Source organism: Gorilla gorilla, chromosome 5 (assembly GCF_029281585.2).
Source record: "Gorilla gorilla gorilla isolate KB3781 chromosome 5, NHGRI_mGorGor1-v2.1_pri, whole genome shotgun sequence".
NCBI lineage: Eukaryota > Metazoa > Chordata > Mammalia > Primates > Hominidae > Gorilla > Gorilla gorilla.
Genome location: NC_073229.2, coordinates 133356869 through 133379446, shown reverse-complemented (window position 1 = coordinate 133379446; position 22578 = coordinate 133356869). Strand labels below are relative to the sequence as shown.

At 40.4% G+C, this 22578-nt stretch overlaps 1 protein-coding gene across 1 annotated transcript in view; it reads right to left on the bottom strand.

Moving 5' to 3' along the window:
• LOC129534476 (putative uncharacterized protein C6orf183) overlaps positions 1-22578 on the bottom strand; it is a 42317-nt gene that overhangs the window by 15572 nt on the left and 4167 nt on the right. Inside the window, exons 3-8 of the mRNA XM_055391613.1 lie at positions 13872-13985; positions 13203-13397; positions 11958-12111; positions 10779-10936; positions 6615-6767; positions 4028-4129 (exon numbers count right to left, since the gene is read on the bottom strand). Of these exons, the coding sequence (XP_055247588.1) occupies positions 4028-4129; positions 6615-6767; positions 10779-10936; positions 11958-12111; positions 13203-13397; positions 13872-13985 (876 nt within the window). The remainder of the gene's footprint in view (positions 1-4027; positions 4130-6614; positions 6768-10778; positions 10937-11957; positions 12112-13202; positions 13398-13871; positions 13986-22578) is intronic.

Genomic DNA, 22578 nt, shown 5'->3' with positions numbered 1-22578 from the left:
GGGTGGATCACCTGAGGTCGGGAATTCGAGGCCAGCCTGACCAAAATGGAGAAACTGCGTCTCTACTAAAAATACAGAATTAGCCAGGCATGGTGGCAGGTGCCTGTAATCCCAGCTACTCGGGGGGCTGAGGCAGGAGAATTGCTTGAACCCGGGAGGCAGAGGTTGTGGAGAACCAAGATTGCGCCATTGCACTCCAACCTGGGCAACAAGAGCGAAACTCTGTCTCAAAAAAAAAAAAAAAAAAATACAAGGACCATTAAAGACTATTATAAACAACTATAGGCCAACAAATTGGAAAACCTAGAGGAAATGGGTAAACTTCTGGACACATGCAACCTATCAAGATTGAACCAGGAAGAAGTAGAAAACCTGAACAGATGAATAACAAGGAACACAACTGCATCAGTAATAAAAAGTCTCTCAACAAAGAAAAGCCAAGAACTGGATGACTTCATTGCCAAATTCTACCAAACTTTTAAAGAATTAACGTGGATTCTTCTTATACTATTCCAAAAACATGAAAAGGAGGGAATTCTTCCAAATTCATTCTACAAGGCCAATATTACCCTAATACAAAACCCAGACAAGGACAGAACAACAAAAAAGAAAACTACAGGCTGATATTCCTGATGAACATACATGCAAAAATCTTCAACAAAACAGTAGTAAACCAAATCCAACAGCACACCAAAAGATTAATACACCATGATCAAGTGAGATTTATCCCAGGGATCCAACGATGATTCAATATACACAACTCAATAAACTTGATACATCACACAAAGAGAATGAAGAACAAAAATACATGATCATTTCAATAGGCACAGAAAAAGCATTTGATAAAATTCAACATCCCTTCATGATAAAAACTCTCAACAAATTAGGCATAGAAGAAATTTACCTCAGCACTATAAAGTCTACATACGACAAACCTACAACTAACATTATGAGGAAAAGTTGAAAGCTTTTCCTCTAATAGTTGGAACAATATAAAGGTGCCTACTTTCCCCACTACAATTTGACACTGTACTAGAAGGCCTAGCCAGAGCAACTAGGCAAAATTAAAAACAAACGGCATTCAAATTGGAAAAAAGGAAGTCAAATTGTCTTTTTGAAGACAATGTGATCTTATATGTGGAAAAACCTAAAGACTTTGCCAAAAACTCTTAGAACTGACAGACAAATTCAGTAAATTTCAGGATACAAAATCAACATAAAAAAATTATTGGCATTTCTATACACCAATAACAAACTAGCTGAAAAAGGAACCAAGAAAGCAATTACATTTTCAATAGCTATAAAAAATATTATGTAGGAATAAAATTAATCACGCAGGTGAAAGATCTCTACAATAAAAACTACGAAGTACCAATGAAAGAAATGGAAGAAAACACAAAAAATGGAAAGAAATACCATGTTCATAGATTGAAAAGATTAATATTGTTAAAAATGACCATGCCCAAATTGATCCACAGATTCAAAGCAATCCCTATCAAAACACCACTGACATTCTTCACAGAAATAGAAAAAATAATCCTAAAATGTGTACGGAACCACAAAAGACCCAAAAACCAAAGTAATCCTGATCAAAAAGGACAAAGCTGGTGGCATCACATTATCTGACTTCAAAATATACTATAAATATACTGTAACTAGAACAGCATGGTACTGGCATAAAAACAGGTACATGGATCAATGAAACAGAATAGAGAACCCAGAAATAAATCCTCATATTTATAGTCAAGTGATTTTTAACAAAGGCACCAAAAACATACATCGGGGAAAGAACAGTCTCTTCAATAAATGGTGCTGGGTAAATTGGATATCTGGATATGCAGAAAAATGAAACAAGACCCTTCTCTCTCCATATACAAAAATCAACTCAAAATGGATTAAAGATTTAAATATAAGACTCTGAACTATAAAACTATTAGAAGAAACTATAAGGAGAAACACTTCGGGACATTGGTCTGGGAAAATATTTTATGGATATAATCTCCAAAGCATAGACAACAAAAGCAAAAATAGACAAGTGGGATTATTTCAAACTAAACACACACACACACACAAATAATCTGATCTAGAAATGGGAAAATTATCCTGAATGGATATTTCTCAAAAGAAAGTATGCAAATGACCAACAAGTACATGAAAAAATGCACAACATCACTAATCAAATGCAAATCAAAAACCACAATGTGATATAATCTCATTCCAGTTAGAATGGCTATTAACAAAAAGACAAAAAAAATCAAATTCTGGCAAAGATGCAGAGAAAAGACAACTCTTATACACTGTTGGACTTATAAATTACCATAGCCATTATTGAAAAAAGTATGGAGGTCCCTCTAAAACCTATAACTAGAACTACCACATGATCCAGCAATCTCACTATGGTGTATAAATTTTTAAAAAAGGAAATCAGTATATTGAACAGGTATCTGTACTCCCATGTTTATTGCAGCCCTATTCACAATAACCAAGATAAAAGTATCCGTTAACAGATGAATGGATAAAGAAAATGTGTTATATATACCCAGTGGAATACTATTTGGCCGTAAAAAGAATGAGATCCTGTCATTTGCAACAACACTGATGAGCTTGGAGGACTTAATGTTAAGTGAAATAAGCCAGGCACTGAAAGGTAAATACACGTTCTTACTCATGTTCTCCACATGTTCTTACCCATTTTCACAAGCTAAAAAAGTTGTTCTCATAGAAGCAGAAAGTAGAATAGTGATTATTAAGGCTGAGAGGGTGAGGGTGGGATAGGGAGAGATTGTTTAAAGGATACAAAATTATCAGTAGATAGGGAAAATAAGTTCTTGCATTCCATAGCACTGTAACGTGACTGTAGTTAACAATAATTTATTGTATATTTTCAAATAATTAGAAAAGGGGATTTTGAATATTCCCAGGGCAAATAAATAATAGATGTTTGAGAAGATGGATATGCTAGTTACCTTGATTTGATAATTATACATTGTATGTATCAAAATATCACTCTGTACCCTATAATTATGTACAATTTTTGTCAGTTAAAATATTTTAAAAAATAATTTAGTTGAGTATTTTGTTTCACAGATAAAGAAGCTAAGGCTCAAGGAGGTTACATGACTAGACAAATATCACAGGGAGTTGGTGTTAAAGCTGGACTAAAATCCAGTTTTTTGGGTTTGGTTTTTGGTTTTTGTTGTTGTTGTTGTTTTGTTGTTGTTATTGTTGTTTGAGACAGAGTCTCACGCTCTCACCCAGGCTGGAGTGCAGTATGCAATCATGGCTCGCTGAAACCTTGACCTCCTGGGCTCAAGCAATCCTCCCACCTCAGCCTCCTGAGTAGCTGGGACTACAGGTGTGTTTCACCACACCTGGCTAATTTTTAAAGAAAATAATTTGTAGAGACAGGGTCTCTTTTTGTTGCCTACGCTGGTCTTGAACTCCTGGGCTCAAACAATCCTCCTGCCTTGGCCTCCCAAAGTGCTGGGATTACAGACATGAGTCACTGTGCCTGGCCCTAAAGTCCAGCTTTTTGACAATTTTTTATTCTCTACTGAAAGCTAACAGGATTTTTAAAGTGTGGCAATTAGATTAGAAAGTTTAAAATAAGGCCGGGCATGGTGGCTCACGCCTGTAATCCTACCATTTTGGAAGGCCGAGGTGGGCAGATCACTTGAGGTCGAGAGTTCGAGACCAGCCTGGCCAACATGGTGAAACCCCGTCTCTACTAAAAATACAAAAATTAGCTGGGCATGGTAGTGCATGCCTGTAATCCCAGCTGCTAGGGAGGCTAAGGCAGGAGAATCGCTTGAGCCCAGGAGGCAGAGGTTGCAGTGAGCCGAGATCACGCCACTGCACCCCAGCCTGGGTGACAGAGCAAGACTCTTGTCTCAAAAAAAAAAAAAAAAGTTTCAAATAGAGCCGTCATAGTGAATCCATGCCAACATTTTTAAAAAGGGAAAGAAAATTGCATATTTTGAGAATGATTTTAGCAAACATCTACGTGGAAACATGGTTATTTTCTCACCTTCAAAAACTTTGCTTGGAGTTGCAATAATGCATCTGTTCTTCTCCGTTCTTTTAATTTAGTCAAAAGCTTCTTTTGCCATGGATCACATTTTGGCTTGATCTAGTGGACAAACATGTTCACATAAAGTTACAACATAACAGAATGATTCTCAATAAAAGTTGCAAGCAAAGAGATTCAAGGACCTTCTGAAATGGTATCTGGCTTTGGTGCTAGGTTGGCTAGGACAAGTGAGCTTTTGGAAAGGGTCTTCATGGGTTCACAGATCCATTGAAGGAGACAGCAGCACCAGTTCCTGTTGGTGCCTGGCCTATAAGATGCAGTAGATCTATTTGGGATGACACCATACCACCCACAAGCAGCAGGGACCCTAAATCCATCAGAGTTGGTCATTGCACTTTATTTACAGGGCAAAAGAAGGTTCACCCACAGACTCCTTGTGACTCCACATTTAAAACATCTTTCATATTAATAAACTGTATTTCAAAAATAAGTTCTGTTGCTGTAAATACCATTAACACTCAAATTTATATCTCAGCCCTAAACTCCAGCCTATTATATCCAACTACTCCTTTGATATCTATTCTTGGGTATCAAGTGTAACAATCTAAAACAGAAAGTCTGGCTTCCTTTACATGGACTACCTTGTTCCTCAAGCACTAGATGGAACTAGGAGCAATCTTTGATTTCTCTCAGTCAATCCTGATTCACTCCTATGGTCTGAATGTGTTCCTCTAAAATTTAAATGTTGAAACCTAACCCCCAAGGTGATGGCATTAGTAATAGAATTTGGGGATGTGATTAGATCATGATGGTAGAGCCCTCATGAACAGTATTCATGCCCTTACAAAAGAGGCCTGAGGGAGCTTGGCTTTTTTCTTCCACCATGTGAGGGCACAGGGAGAAGTCAGAAGCCTGCAGCCTGGAAGAGGACCTTCCAGAACTTGACCATGCTGGCCCCCTGATCTTGGACTTCCCAGCCTCTAGAACTGTGAGAAATATATTTCTGTTCTTTATAAGCTACCCAGTTTATGGTATTTTGTTAAAGCAGCCTGAATAGACTAAAACAGTCATACAAAATTTATTTGATTTTATTTTAATTTTTAGATGGAGTCTCACTCTGTCGCTAGGCTGGAGTGCAGTGGCGCAATCTCAGCTCACTGCAACCTCCACCTCCCAGGTTCAAGCGATTCTCCTGCCTCAGCCTCCCAAGTAGCTGGGACTACAGGTGCACGCCACCACGCCCAGCTAATTTTTGTATTTTTTTTTTAGTAGAGAGGGGGTTTCACCATGTTGGCCAGGATGGTCTCGATGTCTTGACCTTGTGATCCGCCCACCTTGGCCTCCCAAAGTGCTGGGATTACAGGTGTGAGCCACCGCACATGGCCAAGATTTTTCTTTTCTTCATGATACAATCAATCCTGGTTGTTTGTGGATTCCATGTTTGTGATTTTGCCTACTATCTAACATTTTTTGTGACTCAAAACTCAATACTAGTAGAGCTTTCACAGTCACTCATAGGCGTGTGCAGGGTGGTAAAAATTTGAATCACTCAATGGGCATATTCTCAACTCAGTCTGAACAAGGCAACACTCTGCCTTCTTGTTTCTGCTTGCATATTACAAACAAGGATCCTTTTGTGGTCCATTTAGTGCCACATTCTTCACATTTTTGTGCTTTTTGGTGGTCATTTTACTGTTGAAAATGGTCCCCATGGGTAGTGCCAAAGTAATGTCTAATGTTCCTAAGCATTAGAAGGCTGTGTAATGTACCTTTTGGAAAAAATACATGTGTTAAATAAGCTTCATTCAGGCATGAATTATAGTGCTGTTAGTCATTAGTTCAATATTAATGAATCGACAATATATTTTAAATAAGATGTCTTTAAACAGAAACACACGTAAAACAGTTATGTATTGATGAGTGTTCCGACGAGAGGTTCACAGGAAGTAACTCTATTTCCCCTAGGGGTAACAATTCAATATTTGCTAACTCAGTGTTCCTGGTGACTTTCCAGAACACAACTACCTTGAATAACAAGAATTGACCATAGTTAGCACTACCTAAAATCATCTTATTTAGTCTGCTTACTTGCATATTGTTTGTGAACTGTCTATCTGCAGCATGAACGGCCACACCTGATATACAATATGTACCAAATAAATAGTTTTTGACTCAACGGTTGGATTTACACAAGTCAATCACACCCTTGGATAGTAAGCTTAGCTCTTGCCAAGTATCTGAGATCATTAGTAATAAGCAGGGAGTCTGGGCCCATTAGAATGGGGTACAGGCATCTGGAGAACCTTCAGAGAAGGCAGATCAGCATAGCAAACTTCGATATAGAGCCAAGGCAGGCAAAAAGCTGGGACAGTGTGCCACACAAGGCCAGGTTCTCTGAGTTGCCTCCCTTGAGGATAGGGAAGCATCTCCCCTAGTCAAAGAGGACAGTTTGCTGAGGGCACTAAGGAGAGGGGACAACAGGGACTACATAAACCTGGTGTTGCCAGGTTGCCTAGCCTGCTTAGATGACACTGTGACACTGCTGACATCACTGATAGATGACTATCACCATGAGTCTCTTTACCTTTATGAAGGAAATCCAGTTGGCTCTCTTTTTCAGGGTCATTCTGGGTCCTGCCAAACCCAAATTATCTGCTTTAGCTATTCCAGCTTCATAGTCTGGAAACATTTGCAATCTCTGTTGCTCCACGAAGACGCTTTGAAATTTTTGGGAAACCTAAACAGGATGAAGTGAGAAGTGGAATCCAGAAAAAAAGTCTCAGAGAGTGGGCAATTTCAGAAACAGCTACTGATTGTCTTTGAAATAGCCTTGGAATCAAACTAATTTATAAAACACAACTCTGTGATAGTGACAAGACCTTAAATTGGCATACCTGTGTGGCGCATGTTCTCAGTCAGCTCATTACCATAATTGTGTGTATTACCTGTTCTGAATGTCTGCTCCAGAGATTGGAAATATATTAATGCATTTATATATATATTTTTTGAACTGGAACCTAAATATAAGTGAGAAGTAAATTGTCCACCTTTGAAAATGCATTCACTTTTTCCGACCACCCAATAAACTATTATAGACTAAATAAGGATTAAATAAATCCTGCTCTCAGAGGCCTGACGATGCTAGAACCTGTTAAACTCTTTAAGGCATCTCAACCTGTTCCCTTCATAGCTTACTTTCAGACTGAGGCTACAAGTGCTTTCTACGACATCGATTCCTACTGTCAAAATGCTGAACATTCCTTCTTCCCCCTCCAGTGTGGGCCCCTGTGGTGGCACCTTCATCACTGTACTTGCCACGTTGTGTCAGGATTTCCTCACTACATGGTGAGCCCCATTCAGGGCATAGACTACGAATGTCAAGAATTCACCACATGGTGATGGCCACACAACAATGTGAATGTACTTAATGCCACTGAACTGAACACTTAACAATGGCTAAAATGGTAAATTTTGTTATGTTATTTTACCACTCATGTGTGCACATATACACACACAGTAAGAAACTACCACAGTGCTGACACATACTAGGGCCTCAACAAAGGTTTCTGGAATGAGTGAGCAAATTTGTGAGTCACAGAGCTGAAGATTCTTCTAGTAATAATGCTACTACCTCTGAGGTTGTGCTATTCAATGCTGTTGCCCCTAGCAACATGTGGCTGTTTAACATTATGAATTAATTAGAATTAAATAAAATTTGAAATCTAGTTCTTGAGTTGCGCTAACCACATTCCAAGTGCTCAGATAACTATTAGTGTATGTGACTAGTGGTTAACACGGGACAGTGCAAAGGCAGAACACATCCATTGCTTCTGGAAGTTCAGTGAGACAGTGCTGGTCTATGACTGGGTTGGCAAACTTCTTAAAGGGCCAGATAGTAGGTGTTTTAGCCTTTATTGACCACAAGGTCTCTGTCACAACTACTCAAGTCTGCTGTTGTAGTGTGAAAGCAGCCATAGAAAATACATACATGAATAGGCACGGCTGTTGCTAGGGTCTGAATGTTTGTGTCCCCACAAGATTCATGTGTTGAAATCCTAACCCCAAAGTGATGGTATTAGGATATGGGAATTTGGGGAGGTGATTGGGTCATGAAGGTGAAGTCTTCACGAATAGGATTAGTGCCCTTATAAAAGAAGCCTGAGAGACTCTTGCCCTTCTACCATGTGCGGACACAGCGAGAAGGCACCACCTATGAGCCAGAAAGTGGGTCCTCGCCAGACATCAGACTACCTTGATCTTAAACTTTCCAGCCTCCAGAACTGTAAGAAATAAATTTCTGTTGTTTAGAAGCCACTCTGTTTATGGTATTTTGTTATAGCAGCCTGAATGAACCTAAGACTGCTGTATTCCAAAACAACTTTATTTTAAGAAAACAAGTGGGGCTGTAGTTTGCTGACCCTGCTCTTAGGAATTAGAGTATCAGAATAAACAGCACCTAAACATAGGAACTCTTCCTAGGCAAAAAAGTTGATGTAATGTGACTAGTTATCTTGGAACACAATTAGTATTTCACATAATACTATCATAAGAAAATTAAAAGTGGAAACTATCATCATAAAAAGGAGACAAGCTGTTCTTTGGGAACAACATGGCTTTGTTGGAGTGCTCCGCCAGACTTGTGTTCACTTGTTTATCATTAATAATAGTCTCCTGGGCCGGGCGTGGTGGCTCATGCCTGTAATCCTAGCACTTTGGGAGGCCAAGGCGGGTGGATCACGAGGTCAGGAGATCGAGACCATCCTGGCTAGCACGGTGAAACCCCATCTCTACTAAAAATACAAAAAATTAGCTGGGCATGGTGGTGGATGTCTGTAGTCCCAGCTACTCAGGAGGCTGAGGCAGGAGAATGGCGTGAACCCAGGAGGCAGAGCTTGCAGTGAGCGGAGATCGTGCCACTGTACTCCAGCCTGGGCAACAAAGCAAGACTCCGTCTCAAAAAAAAAAAAAAATAATAATAATAATAATAGTCTCCTGGGCTATAATTAACTTACATTTATTTTGGTTCTTCTTAAACACCATCATATTCTGATTCTGTGTTTTGCCTATCATAATCCTTGATGATAATAAGGGGAGGACACTCCCACAGAAACACTCTGCTGGAGACAGTGCTGCTGGTGGCATGAAAACAAAGGCAAAAGCTAAACATCATCACCTTCAAGGAAACAAGAAGACATGTGATACCACTGGTTCCAGTGAGCTTAAACAGGTTGTGTTACATACTAATAAAAATCATGCTGGGCCAGGCGCAGTGGCTCACGCCTGTAATCCCAGCTCTTTGGGAGGCCGAGGCGGTGGATCACTTGAGGTCAGGAGTTCAAGGTCAGCCTGGCCAATGTAGTGAAACTCTGTCTCTACTAAAAATACAAAAATTAGCTGGGCATGGTGGTGCATGCCTGTAATCCCAGCTACTCGGGAGGCTGAGGCAGGAGAATTGCTTGAACCTGGGAGGTGGTGGTTGCAGTGAGCTGAGATTGCGCCACTGTACTCCAGCCTGGGTGACACACCGAGACTCTGTCTAAAAACAAAACAAAACAACCTCCCCCCACCCCACACACACACACAAGATCCTGGTAAAATTATGCTGGAACAAATGGAAATGCAAGTGGAATTTCAAACTCAAGCAAATGGTGATAGCACAGACGGTAGCTTACTTCTTACGTAAAGAGCATTCAAAACTATTCAGATCTTATTTTTACATGTTCGGATCCATCAATCTCTTATTTTTACCTAGCAAATATATACACTTGCAAATAATATACAGTTAGAGCGTTATTATTGAAACTTTTGTTATTATAAATCTGAAGCTTGGCCAGGTGCGGTGGCTCATGCCAGTAATCCCAGCACTTTGGGAGGCCAATGCGGGCAGATCACCTGAGGCCAGGAGTTCAAGACCAGCCTGGCCAATATGGCAACCCCATCTCTACCAAAAATACAAAAATTAGCCAGGTGTGTCTGAGGCAGAAGAATCTCTTGGACCCAGGAGGCGGAGACTGCATTGAGCTGAGATTGCACCACTGCACTCCAGCCTGGGTGACAGAGCAAGACTCCATCTCAAATATTTTTAAAAATCTGAAGCTATCTACCTATAGTCCTATTTCTCTCTTTCAAACAATTTTTTTTTTTTTTTTGAGACAGGTTTTCACTATGCTGCCCATCCTGGGCTCAAGTGATACCCTGCTTCAGCCTCCCAAAGCGCTGGGATTACAGGCATGAACCACACGCCTGGCCCCCTTTGAAACAAGTTTTAACATGGCTTTTGATAATATGAGTTGTTTTCATTTCAGGAAGTACAACACTGTGTTATAGCAGAGAAGACTGCATGACTTTAAACATCACTACACAATGTACCCTCTATTAAATATAAAGCATTTTGTCAATAAGGAAAGCTATTGCAATATATTTTGAGAATTGGAGGGCTTTAGATAATTGACAACTCTGCCATGCAAATTTGCCAAATCTTTACATCATCTACTATAGACTGTACACTACTTTTGCTTTAAGTTCTGCAGAAAAACAAGTCCTGAAATCCTTCTGGGTTCACTATTTGAGTCCCATTACTCTTACAGAGGAAGCTTTTCCTAACTGCTAATCAAAATTTCACCTATTACTACTTTACAAGATCACTCTTGAAACAATTGTTGGTAGTAAAAGGTGCAACTTTGTGGAAAATACCAGTGCTTTCTTTCATGAACACCTAAATTGTATTAAGAAAGAGTGTATCAAATACCAAGGAAAAAAGTTCCATTTCCTTAGCAGAGTGCCAGAGCTCTTCTACGTCATATGGGATACTGAAATGGGAGAGCAGGAGCTTCAGCTGAGGTTTCAGTTCTCCTGTTTCTGTTGCATGTTGGGGGAGGACAAAAGCAGCTTCTGTTCTCATTGGCCCTGAGGAAAACCAAAATCAAGAGCATTAAGACCAATGAATACTGTCAGGGAGAGAAAATGGAGAGTCCTTTGAGACAGGTAGAAGTAGGAGCTCCTCTACTGATGGGATGCCCATTCTGCTCCTTTCCCAACATTTTCTGCCACAATTTATAGTCTGCACCCTACTTGGCCAGGTGGATCTGACACATCCTTGGAGCTGGGCTTTTGTAGGAGGCAGCAAGGACTCCTTGCCATCTCACAGCCTACAGGAGAAACCCAACAGACCTTTTGGGGAATAACTTGGAGCAGAATTGCCTATAGTCCTTTCTGGTAAATGAAGAACATTATTTATAAATTTATCCAACAAATTAGAAGAAGGTGAGAGCCTTCAGCTGCTTTCACATGGCTAACTCCCCCTCATCTCTAAGGACCCAGTTTGGACTCCCCTCCTTCAAGAAGCCTTCTCAGAAGCCCCACAACCAGGGTTGGCTGCCTCTCCCAGGCATTCCCGGGACACTCTGTGCATCCAAGCAAGAATGTCACTCAGAGTAGAAATCTTATCAGGTTTCTTAGTCATCTGTAACACAAGGTAAGGGCAGGAAAACTGCATTAATTTTATTCAGATGAAGAAATTATTTTAGATTTGTGTAATATGAAAACTGGAAGGAGCCTTAGAGATCATTGATTCTGAAAGGTTTGTTATGGAGATGACCAAATTGAGGCCCAAGGAGATAAAATGCAAGCCCACAGTGAGGCCAGGACAGGAACAAGCCTAGAGCCCAGTACTGCTGACTTCAAGTCCATTTTTTTCTCTCACTCTTAACTCGCTAATTATAAAGACAGAGATTAAAACATGTCTTAAAAAGTGTTTGTTATTTTTTCCCGTCTGAAAATATTAAACTAAGACTTGTTTATTAAGAAGATAAAAACTTTTGGTATATAGAACAATTTTTAGCAAGATCATGGGACAACCAGCATAAGTCTAAAATTACAATCTTCTTTGCTCCACATTACCCGAGGGGAAAGAAGACTAATTTCTTACCAGAAATGCTGGTATCCACAGGGTCAGGAGATGCAGAACCCTGAATGTCAGGGTCAATGTCATTGACACAGACATTTTCATTTTTCTGACCAACTTCAGCGACTTGGTTGAAAGCTACACTCAGCACTTTGGAGATGGGCAAATACTGGAGGGCCTATAGAAGGGCAAGACCAAGAGGCCAAACATCAATACAATTCTCACAGAAGCTTCCAGACTCAGGTTCAGGAGCAGCCCTTTGCTTTGGGAGAGAAGAAAAGAAGTAGAGGTGGAGCCTCAGTAACCTGCCCAATGATAAGGGGATACATTTGGAGCTCGGAGACCTAGTACTGTTACTGACTCTGAGTGGCCTTAACCTCCAAACAGGTCTACTTTGATCAAGGACACAAAATGGACAAGGCACTGTGTGGGGTGCTAGGGAGACAAAGAGGAATAAGACAGGATACAACCTCAAAGAGCTCATGGTTTACTAAAGACCCAGACTTATAAGCAGATCGTTATAACACCATGTGACTGGTGAGAAATGTATCAGAGGCAGTGCCCATAGTGGCTGGCTGGGTGCGGGGAAAGGACGAAGCCAGTTTCCGATTTGGGCAATTGCGTGTATGATGGTGTCTCTGAGCTAAGGCAGAGAGAAGTAGGAAAAGATGTGGGTAGAAAAACAATAATCTTTCCAAAATGGAAATGTGATCATGTTACTCCTTTCTGATGCCTCTAGCCTGACTTAGAGCCTCTCTGTTACTCTCTTTACCCTATGCTTACACTTATCCTGTTCTTTTTTACCCCGTTGTATTTCAGTTGAATATTTACTTACCCATATCCCTACCAGCCGAGAAGCCAGTTACTTTTCAGCAAAGGCCGTATCTTTGCTGCATGCCTAGGACAAGTACCTGGCACATATTAGACCCTCATTAAACATCGCCTAATATTTAAAAAGTGGATCTAAATCAGAGAGCATAGATCCTGAACAAGATGATGAAGACAAGAACTTACAGAGTGAATATGAAATAGTACAACAGAGACATCTTTGAGAAAGCTAAATTATTTCAGTAGAATAAAGTTTCAAAAGAGAAAGATGTCTAAGGTTTCAAAGAAGAAATCCAGTGACCCAATATGTTTCTGTCATTTGTAGGGCAGGTGGAGTCCTGAAACAGTGACAATCTAAAACTAAGTGACAGATGTGAGAAAACAATGTACTGATCATCCCTAGAAGGGTGCCACATCATCACATCACTGTGTTTCACATACCTGCAGGTACTGGTGAACAGTCCCGAGAGAGTGCAGGTGGCACACTAACCACTTTGTGTAAATAGTCAGATCTTCCTGTGTCACCAAGTTAGGAGGATTGTTTTTTCCCAAGAGGAAGTTTTCTCGAGCAACAGACAATCTTTCAGCTCTCTGAAGGGCGTCATTGTACTCCTGCATAATGTAGCCAACTTGTTTCTGTTTAAGAGAGATACAAAGATAGAACTTGGTTATTTGCAAGCCTTATGCTCTGTATCATTTGCTTCCAAGCATAGGGTAATGTTGTTTTGGGTCTAAATAAAGGGGTTCTTTGAATCCCAAAGTTCTTCCATATTCTGAATTTGACTTATAAGGGCAGTGGTCATATTCTTAGGACTTTGAAGGAGACAGACTCCAAGCAAAGAGTCAGTGCATAGGGATACTTATAACTGGAGTCGCTTCTGAACTTTTTACCTAAAGCTGAGGAAGCTAAGTCTGTGAAGAAAAATGCATTTCCTCTCATACAAAACTTCCTTCAAATTTTATTCTTAAGAATAGATTACCTTTACCATTACCTTCTGCCATAGGTAGAACAGGCGAGAAGGCACATCCATTAGTTTCTTTTCTATCTTTAGCTGTGACTTTTAAAAATATAAAAAAATAGCCCAGAGGTTCTGTTCATAGACTTCCTACCTTGTAAAGAGGATAAAGTTGCTCCATGATCTTACTGTGTTGGCAAAACCTCTTCCACCTAAGCATGTGTAAATATTTACTCTGGGCCAGCTGGGTAATTCTCTCTGTGTAATACTTTAACAACAAGAAAAATAAGCATTTAGAGAAGGAAGATTGAATAAAGTCTTAAGAACACTAACGAGGAAAATCAGTCTCTGGTTGTTTTGGAAAGATGCATTTTTCTTTCTTTCTTTCTTTCTTTTTTTCTTTTTTTTTTTTTTTTTTTGAGACGGAGTCTTGCTCTCTCGCCTAGGCTGGGGTGCAGTGGCATGATCTCAGCTCACAGCAAGCTCCACCTCCCGGGTTCATGCCATTCTCCTGCCTCAGCCTCCTGAGTAGCTGGGACTACAGGTGCCCGCCACCACGCCCAGCTAATTTTTTGTATTTTTAGTAGAGATGGGGTTTCACCGTGTTAGCCAGGATGGTCTCGATCTCCTGACCTCGTGATCTGCCCGCCTCGGCCTCCCAAAGTGCTGGGATTACAGGCGTAAGCCACCGTGCCCAGCCGGAAAGATGTATTTTTCTATATGAAGACCATAACATTAAGAAGTCTGGCTCGGCCGGGCGTGGTAGCTCACGCCTGTAACCCCAGCACTTTGGGAAGCCAAGGCGGGTGGATCACCTGAGGTCAGGAGTTTGAGACCAGCCTGGCCAACATAGTGAAACCCCATCTCTACTAAAAATACAAAAAACTAGCTGGGCATGGTGGCGGGTGCCTATAATCTCAGCTACTCGAGAGGCTGATGCTGGAGAATTGCTTGAACCTGGGAGGCAGAGGTTGCAGTGAGCAGAGGTTGCAGTGAGCCGAGATCGCACCATTGCACTCCAGCCTGGGCAACAAGAGTGAAACTCTATCTCAAAAAGACAAAAAAAAAAAAAGAAGTCTGGCTCAAGATAGTATTCAAATTGAAATAAAGTGAGTAGACATTTCTAAGTCATTATGATCTGTTACCAAGTCAATAGATTTAAGCTAATTTCTCAGTTACCAAACAATTTTAGCAGTGACATAAAAGTCTGTCAAGTAATCTAAAGCTGAGCCTAAAATTTTTTATTAAAAACTGAACTTATGAGTCAAAAATACAGAGTACATTACAGGTAAGATTATAGCTTTTAACCTCAGATCAGAAATTTTATTTATACTTAAAAATAGTTAATTCTTTTAAAGATTTTCTTTCTGATAATAAAAATAATACTGGCTGTGATGGAATAACCAGAACCAGACTTACCCTTCTATCATAAACAACTAGAAAATTGGACACAATACACAAGGTAACTGTTTTCTGACACTGGACAATGGGCAATGCAGGACTCTGGTCCCTGAGAGAAGGAAACAAATCATGTAGGCCCTGCAATCACCTTAGTTTCATACCAGAAGGCAGTTTCTGAGCCATGGAGCAAGAAGGAATCCTAAGCAGAGTAGATGATCTCTCTGAGTTAAAGAAAGAGAAACTGAAATTTGGAAAATTGAGTCAGCTGATGTTTGCAGGAGAGAAGGAAGCCATGCAAAGAAGGGATTCTAGAAATCTGCATCAAGATCCCTTTCAGTCTGTTGCTGAATACTAAGCCATGCATGTAAAAGGTGAAACTCCAGGAGGCTGTCCAAAGAATACCTGACTAGGGAATTGTAAACTGAACAGTTCCGGGTTCATATGAGGCTGAGAGTTGTTCAAGTCCAACCAGCTAGAGTAAGGGCTTTTCACTAAATATCTGGGACATTTAGTAGAGACATCAAAAGCTTTAGTAAAAGGATAAACTATGCCTAGAGTAATGATTATTCTAAACCTGCTCTAACAATCCTTCAGCCTTGAAAGGATTAAGCTGATCTGTAAGTAACTTAACTGCCTACCAGAATAAAGTCCAATAAGGTCTAAATAATACAAAAAATCTGGTACTTAATAATGAAAAATTGACAATTTTCAGCATTCAATAAAAAATTACTAGACTTGCAAAGAAAAGAGGAAAGCATGATCCAAAAGCAAAAGAAAAATTAGGGATGAGAAACAGGCTCAGAAATGACAGAGGTGAAGAAAGTTACCAACAAGAACTTTTTTTTTATTTTTATTTTTTTGAGACGGAGTCTTGCTCTGTCGCCCAGGCTGGAGTGCAGTGGCGTGATCCTGGCTCACTGCAAGCTCCGCCTCCCAGGTTCATGCCATTCTCCTGCCTCAGCCTCCCGAGTAGCTGGGACTACAGGCGCCTGCCACCATGCCCAGCTAATTTTTTGTATTTTTAGTAGAGACAGGGTTTCACCATGTTCGCCAGGATGGTCTCGATCTCCTGACCTCATGATCTGCCTGCCTCGGCCTCCCAAAGTGCTGGGATTACAGGCGTGAGCCACCGTGCCCGGCCCCAACAAGAACTTTTAAAAAACTATTGTAAATATGCTCAGCATGCTCAAGGATTGAAAGGAAAATGTGAACATAGGCTGATCAGGGTGGCTCATGCCTGTAATCCCAGCACTTTGGGAGGCTGAGGTGGGTGGATCACTTGAGGCCAGGAATTTGAGACGAGCCTAGCCAACATAGGGAAACCCTGTCTCTACTAAAAATACAAAAATTAGCTAGGTGTGGTGGTGTGTGCCTGTAATCCCAGCTTGGGAGGCTGAGGCACAAGAATCAGTTGAACCCAAGAGGCAGAGTTTGCAGTGAACTGAAATCAATCCACTGCACTCCAGCCTGGGCAACAGAGTGAGATGAGAGTCCATCTCAAAAAAAATTTAAAAAAGAATAAGAAAAGAAATGTGAACATAATGAGGAAAGAAATGGAAAATATCAAAACAAAAACAAATCAAATGGGAACTTCTAGAAATGAAAAATGCAATATCTGAAATAAAATACTGACTGGATGGGATTAAAGTAGATTAGATAGTGCATAAGAAAAGGCTGATAAATTTGAAGACATAGCAACAGGAACTATGTAAAATGAAGCACTGAGGGGGGAAAAAGACTGAAGAAAATTAGTAGTCTTAATGATCTATGAAACAATATGAAGTATTTAACAAATGTGTAACTGGATTCCCAGAAGGAGAAGTGCAGGCAGAAAATATATTTGAAAAAATAATGGTTGAAGTTTTTAAAAAACTGATGAAAACAATAAACCCACAATCCAAGAAGCTCAACCAACCCCAAGCAAGAAAAACGCAAAGAAAACTTCAACACGCATCATAATAAAATATCTAAAAACCATTAAGAAAAAATCTTAAAAGCAGCCAGAGATAAAAAGATACGCTATGATCAGAAATGGAAACTATGTACATCCATAAAAAAGAATGAAATCATGTCATTTGCAGCAACATGGATGCAGCTAGAGGCCATTAGCCTAAGTGAATTAATGCAGAAATAGAAACCCAAATATCGCATGTTCTCACTTATAAGCGGGAGCTAAATTTTGGGTACATATGGACATAAAGATGGGAACAATAGAAACTGGGAACTACTAGAGAGGGGAGGGAGTGAGGGCGAGTAGGGTTTGAAAAACTACCTATTGCATACCATGCTCACTACCTGGGTGACGAGATCAACTGTACCTCAATCCACAGGATTACGCAATATACCCAGGCAACAAACCTGCATATGTACCCCCTGAATCTAAAATAAAAGTTGAAATTATTTAAAAAAGAATAAAATATCAAAAAAAGAAAGTTACTTTGGATTTTGTTGATAATTTAGGTTTTAATGTGTCTGTGAAATGCAAAGACTTTTGCTGGTCAATGCCAGTGACCAAGACGAACCATGGAAACATTACGTATTAGTCAGTTCTCATAATGCTAATAAAGATATACCCAAGACTGGGTAATTTATAAAGAAAAAGAGGTTTAATGGACCCACAGTTCTACATGGCTGGGGAGGCCTCACAATCAAGAGAGAAGGCGAAAGAGGAGAAAGGCACATCTTACATGGTGGCAGGCAAGAGGACATGTGCAGGGGAATGCCCCTTTATAAAACCATCAGATCTCATGAGACTTATTCACTATCATGAGAATAGCATGGGAAAGACACACCCCCCATGATTCAATTACCTCCCACTGTGTCCCTCCCATGACACATGGGAATTATGGGAGCTACAATTCAAGATGAGATGTGGCTGAGGATATGAGCCAAACCATATCATTCAGCCCCTGGCACCTCCTAAATCTCATGTCCTCACAATTCAAAACCAATCATGCCTTCCCAACAGTCCCCCAAAGTCTTAACTCATTTCAGCATTAACTCAAATGTCCACAGTCCAAAGTCTCACCTGAGACAAGGCAAGTGCCTTCTGCCTATGAGCCTGTAAAATCAAAAGCAAGTTAGTCACTACCCAGATGCAATGGAGGTGCAGGCATTGGGTAAATATACCCATTCCAAATAGGAGGAATTGACCAAAACAAAGGGGTTACAGGCCCCATGCAAATCTGAAATCCAGCAGGGCAGTCAAATCTTAAAGCTCCAAAATGATATCCTTTGACTCCATGACTCACATCCAGGTCACGCTGATGCCAGAGGTGCATTCCCATGGTCTTGAGCAGCTTTGCCCCTGTGGCTTTGCAAGGTACGGTCCCCACTCCTGACTGCTTTCATGGGGTGGCATTGAGTGTCTGCAGCTTTTCCAGGTGCATGGTGAAAGCTGTCAGTGGATCTACCATTCTGGGGTCTGGAGGATGGTGGCCCTCTTCTCACAGCTCCACTGGGCAGTGCCCCAGTGGGGACTCCATATAGGGGCTCCCACCCCACATTTCCCTTCCACACTGCCCTGAGCAGAGGTTCTCCGTGAGGGCTCTGCCCTGCAGCAAACTTTTGCCTGGACACCCAGGCATTTCCACACATCATCTGAAATCTAGGTGGAGGTTCCCAAACCTCAGTTCTTGACTTCTGTGCACCTGCAGGCTCAACACCGTGTGGAAGCTGCTAAGGCTTGGGGCTTACATCCTCTGAAGCAATGGCCTGAGCTCTACATTGACCCTTTTTAGCCATGGCCGGGACTCAGGACACCAAGTTCTGAGACTGCACAAAGCAGCAAGGCCCTGGGCCCAGCCCAGGAAACCATTTTTTCCTCCTAGGCCTCCAGGCCTGTGATGGGAGGGGCTGCTATGAAGACTTCTGACATGCCCAGAAGACATTTTCCCCATTGCCTTGCTGATTAACATTTGGTTCCTTGTTATTTATACAAATTTCTGCAGCTAGCTTGAATTTCTCCTCAGAAAATGGGTTTTTCTTTTCTATCACATCATCAGGCTGCAAATTTTCTGAACTTTTATGCTCTGCCTCCCTTTTAAACGAAAGTTCCAATTCCAAACCATAACTTTGCGAATCCATAAAACTGAGTGCTTTTGACAGCACCCAATTCACTTCTTGAATGCTTTGCTGCTTACAAATTTCTTCGGTCAGATGCCCTAAATCATCTCTCTCAAGTTCAAAGTTCCACAAATCTCTAGGGCAAGGGCAAAATGCTGCCAGTCTCTTTGCTAAAACATAGCAACAGTCACCTTTGCTTCAGTTCCCAATAAGTTCCTCATCTCTATCTGAGACCACCTCAGGCTGGACTTTATTGTCCACATCACTATCAGCATTTTGGTCAAAGCCATTCAACAAGTCTCTGGGAAGTTTCAAACTTTTCCACATCTTCCTTTCTTCTTTTGAGCCCTCCAAACTGTCCTAACCTCTGCCTGTTACCCAGTTCCAAAGTTGCTTCCACATTTTCAGGTATCTTTACAGCAGTACCCCATTCTAACAGTATAAATTTACTGTATCAGTCCATTCTCATGCTGCTAATAAAGACATACATGAGACTGGGTAATTTATAAAGGAAAGAGGTTTAATTGACTCACAGTTCCACATGGCTGGGGAGGCCTCACAATCATGGCAGAGGACGAAGGAAGAGCAAAGGGACACCTTATGTAGTGGCAGGCAAGAGGACATGTGCAGGGGGAACACTCCTTTATAAAACCATCAGATCTGTGAGACTTATTATCATGAGAACAGCATGGGAAAGACCCACCGCCATGATTCCATTACCTCCCACCGAGTCCCTCTCATGACACATGGGAATTATGGGAGCTACAATTCAAGTTGAGATTTGGGTGGGGACACAGCTAAACCATATCACATTAGTTCAAGTAAGCAATTGGTGAGAGGCTGACAGAAAAAAAATCACTTAAATTAGTGAAGTGCTCTTTCCTGTTATGATATATATTTGAGTTTCCTTTTAGCTTATGAATAAACATGTGTACTTACATATAGTAGTGATAAAAATTCAAACTATTCCACAGTTCTATTTTAAAATGGCATGTTTTATATTTTTTGTATAATTAATCTTAATTGCAAAAATGTGTATAATTAATGAAAATAAAGCTGTCACCTAAGAAAAAGAAAGAAAGAAAGAGAAACTATGTAAGACAAAAGACAAAAGACAATGGAGCAGTATTTTAAAGCAATAAAAAATCACCAAACCAGAATTCTATGTTGAACAAAAATATCTTTCCAAAATGAAGGGGAAATACTTCTTTCAAAATAACAAAGACTATGAGAATTTGTCCCTTGCAGACCTGAACTACTAGAAATGCTAAAGAAAATTCTTCAGAGAGAAGGCAAATTATATCCTATGGAAGTTTAGATAATACTAGAGTTTCTCAACCTCAGCAGCTATTGACACTGGGGACTACATAATTCTTCATTGTGAGAGGCTGCCTTGTGCATTGTAGAATGTTTAGCAGCATCCTTGGCCTCTACTCACTTAATGCTAGTAGCAACCAATCATACCCCTCACCCAAATTATGACAACAAGAAATATCCCCAGACATTTCCAAATGTTCCTTGGGGCACAAAATATCTTCTATCTCTACCCCTCTTCTCTCTCCATTGAGAAACACTGATATACACAAAAGAATGAAAAATGCCAGAAATGATAGGGAAAGATAATCCTGAATGAAGACAATGATGACAATTTGACTTGCAAATAGTATCTCAATATCTTTTGTTTCTTTGTGATTAATTTAATAGTTAATTCCTAACTAGTTGCTAAAGAACTAATTTGTATGCATAGGTAAGATATAACTTGTAACACAGGAATAGAGAACAAGGAATTTTAAAATTGAAATAATATATACTTATTATAGAAAATTTAGCAAACATATAAAAGTAAAAAGGGGAACTTCATTATCCTGCCATCCAAACATAACATTCATTAGCATTTGGTCTAAGTCCTTCAAGTGATTTTTTTCTATACATACTTGACCATTATGACACACATACATACACACATTAGTTTTTATTAACTAATATTTCATATATAATAATTCCTTATGCTAATGTTAAAACAAAAACTTTAGACAAATTAAATTTAACAGAGTTTAATTAAGTAAAGAACAATTCATGAATTGGGCAGCCCTCCTAGCCCCCCAACCAGAGTAAGTTCAGAGAGACTCCAGCACTGCTGCACAGTGAAAGAGGATTTATGGACAGAAAAAGGAAAGTGAAGTAACAGAAAAGAGAAGTGAGGTACAGAAACAGTCAGATTGGTTACAGCTCAGTGTTTGCCTTATTTGAACACACTTTGAACAGTTGGCTGCCTGCAAGTGGCTGAAGTATGGCTTCTGTGATTGGCTGAGACTCAGTTACTTGTTACAAGAGTAGGTTATGGTCTATTTACAGCCCAGTTAGGTTACAGGTCACTATGTAGGGAGAAACCTTACCAAGGGTTCTGAACTTAAAATGAGGCAGCTTTAAGCTAAACTTAATTTAACAATAAAAAATGTTTAATGGCAGAACAATATTCTACCACGTACCATACTGTTTTTCTTAACTCTTTCTCTTATTGGTGGATATTCAGGCAATCCTAATGTTTTACTTTTATTATAATGCTGCAATAATAATCTTTATGGAAAACTCTTTTTCCCATGTCTTGAGTTATTTTCTTAATAGAAATTTCCAGGGCTTGGCACAGTGGCATACACCTGTAATCCCAGCACTTTGGGAGGCCAAGACTGGAGTGCAGTCGTTCTATCTGAGCTCACAGCAACCTCTGCCTCCCACGTTCAAGCAATTCTTCTGCCTCAGCCTACTGAGTAGCTGGGACTACAGGCATGTGCCACCATGCCCAGCTAATTTTTGTATTTTTAGTAGAGACGGGGTTTCACCATATTGGCCAGGCTGGTCTTGAACTCCTAACCTCAAGTGATCTGCCTGCCTCGGCCTCCCAAAGGGCTGGGATCACAGGCATGAGCCACCATGCCTGGCCACAGCCAATAGCTTTTTAAGGGCTGGAACTGTCCTAGTCAATGTGGTATTGCCCTACATTATCGACACAGAAAGTACTTGGCAGAAATTCAGTCAATTGTTCCGTGCCTTTAAGCCGAATTTAAAACTATGAAATAGATCTCTAACAAAGAACAGCGTTTACACTAGCCAAGTTCTGCAAACTATACATGTCGAGAAAAACAAAACCTACCCTAGCGAAAGGATATTCCTGAAAGCCAGTTTGCCCATACATTTCTACTAATTTCAAATGAATTTTTCAAATTGCAGTATCACTCTTACCTGCAACAGAAGCAAAGGTAAATTTTCAGGGGTGTACTCCCTTCTTAGGCAGCTCTCTAGCTCCCTCTACACGGCATCTGCCTGAACAACAAGGGGCTTCGACTCGGCCACCTAAACCCAAATAACTAGTTTTAACATCCCAAATTAAAGAACTG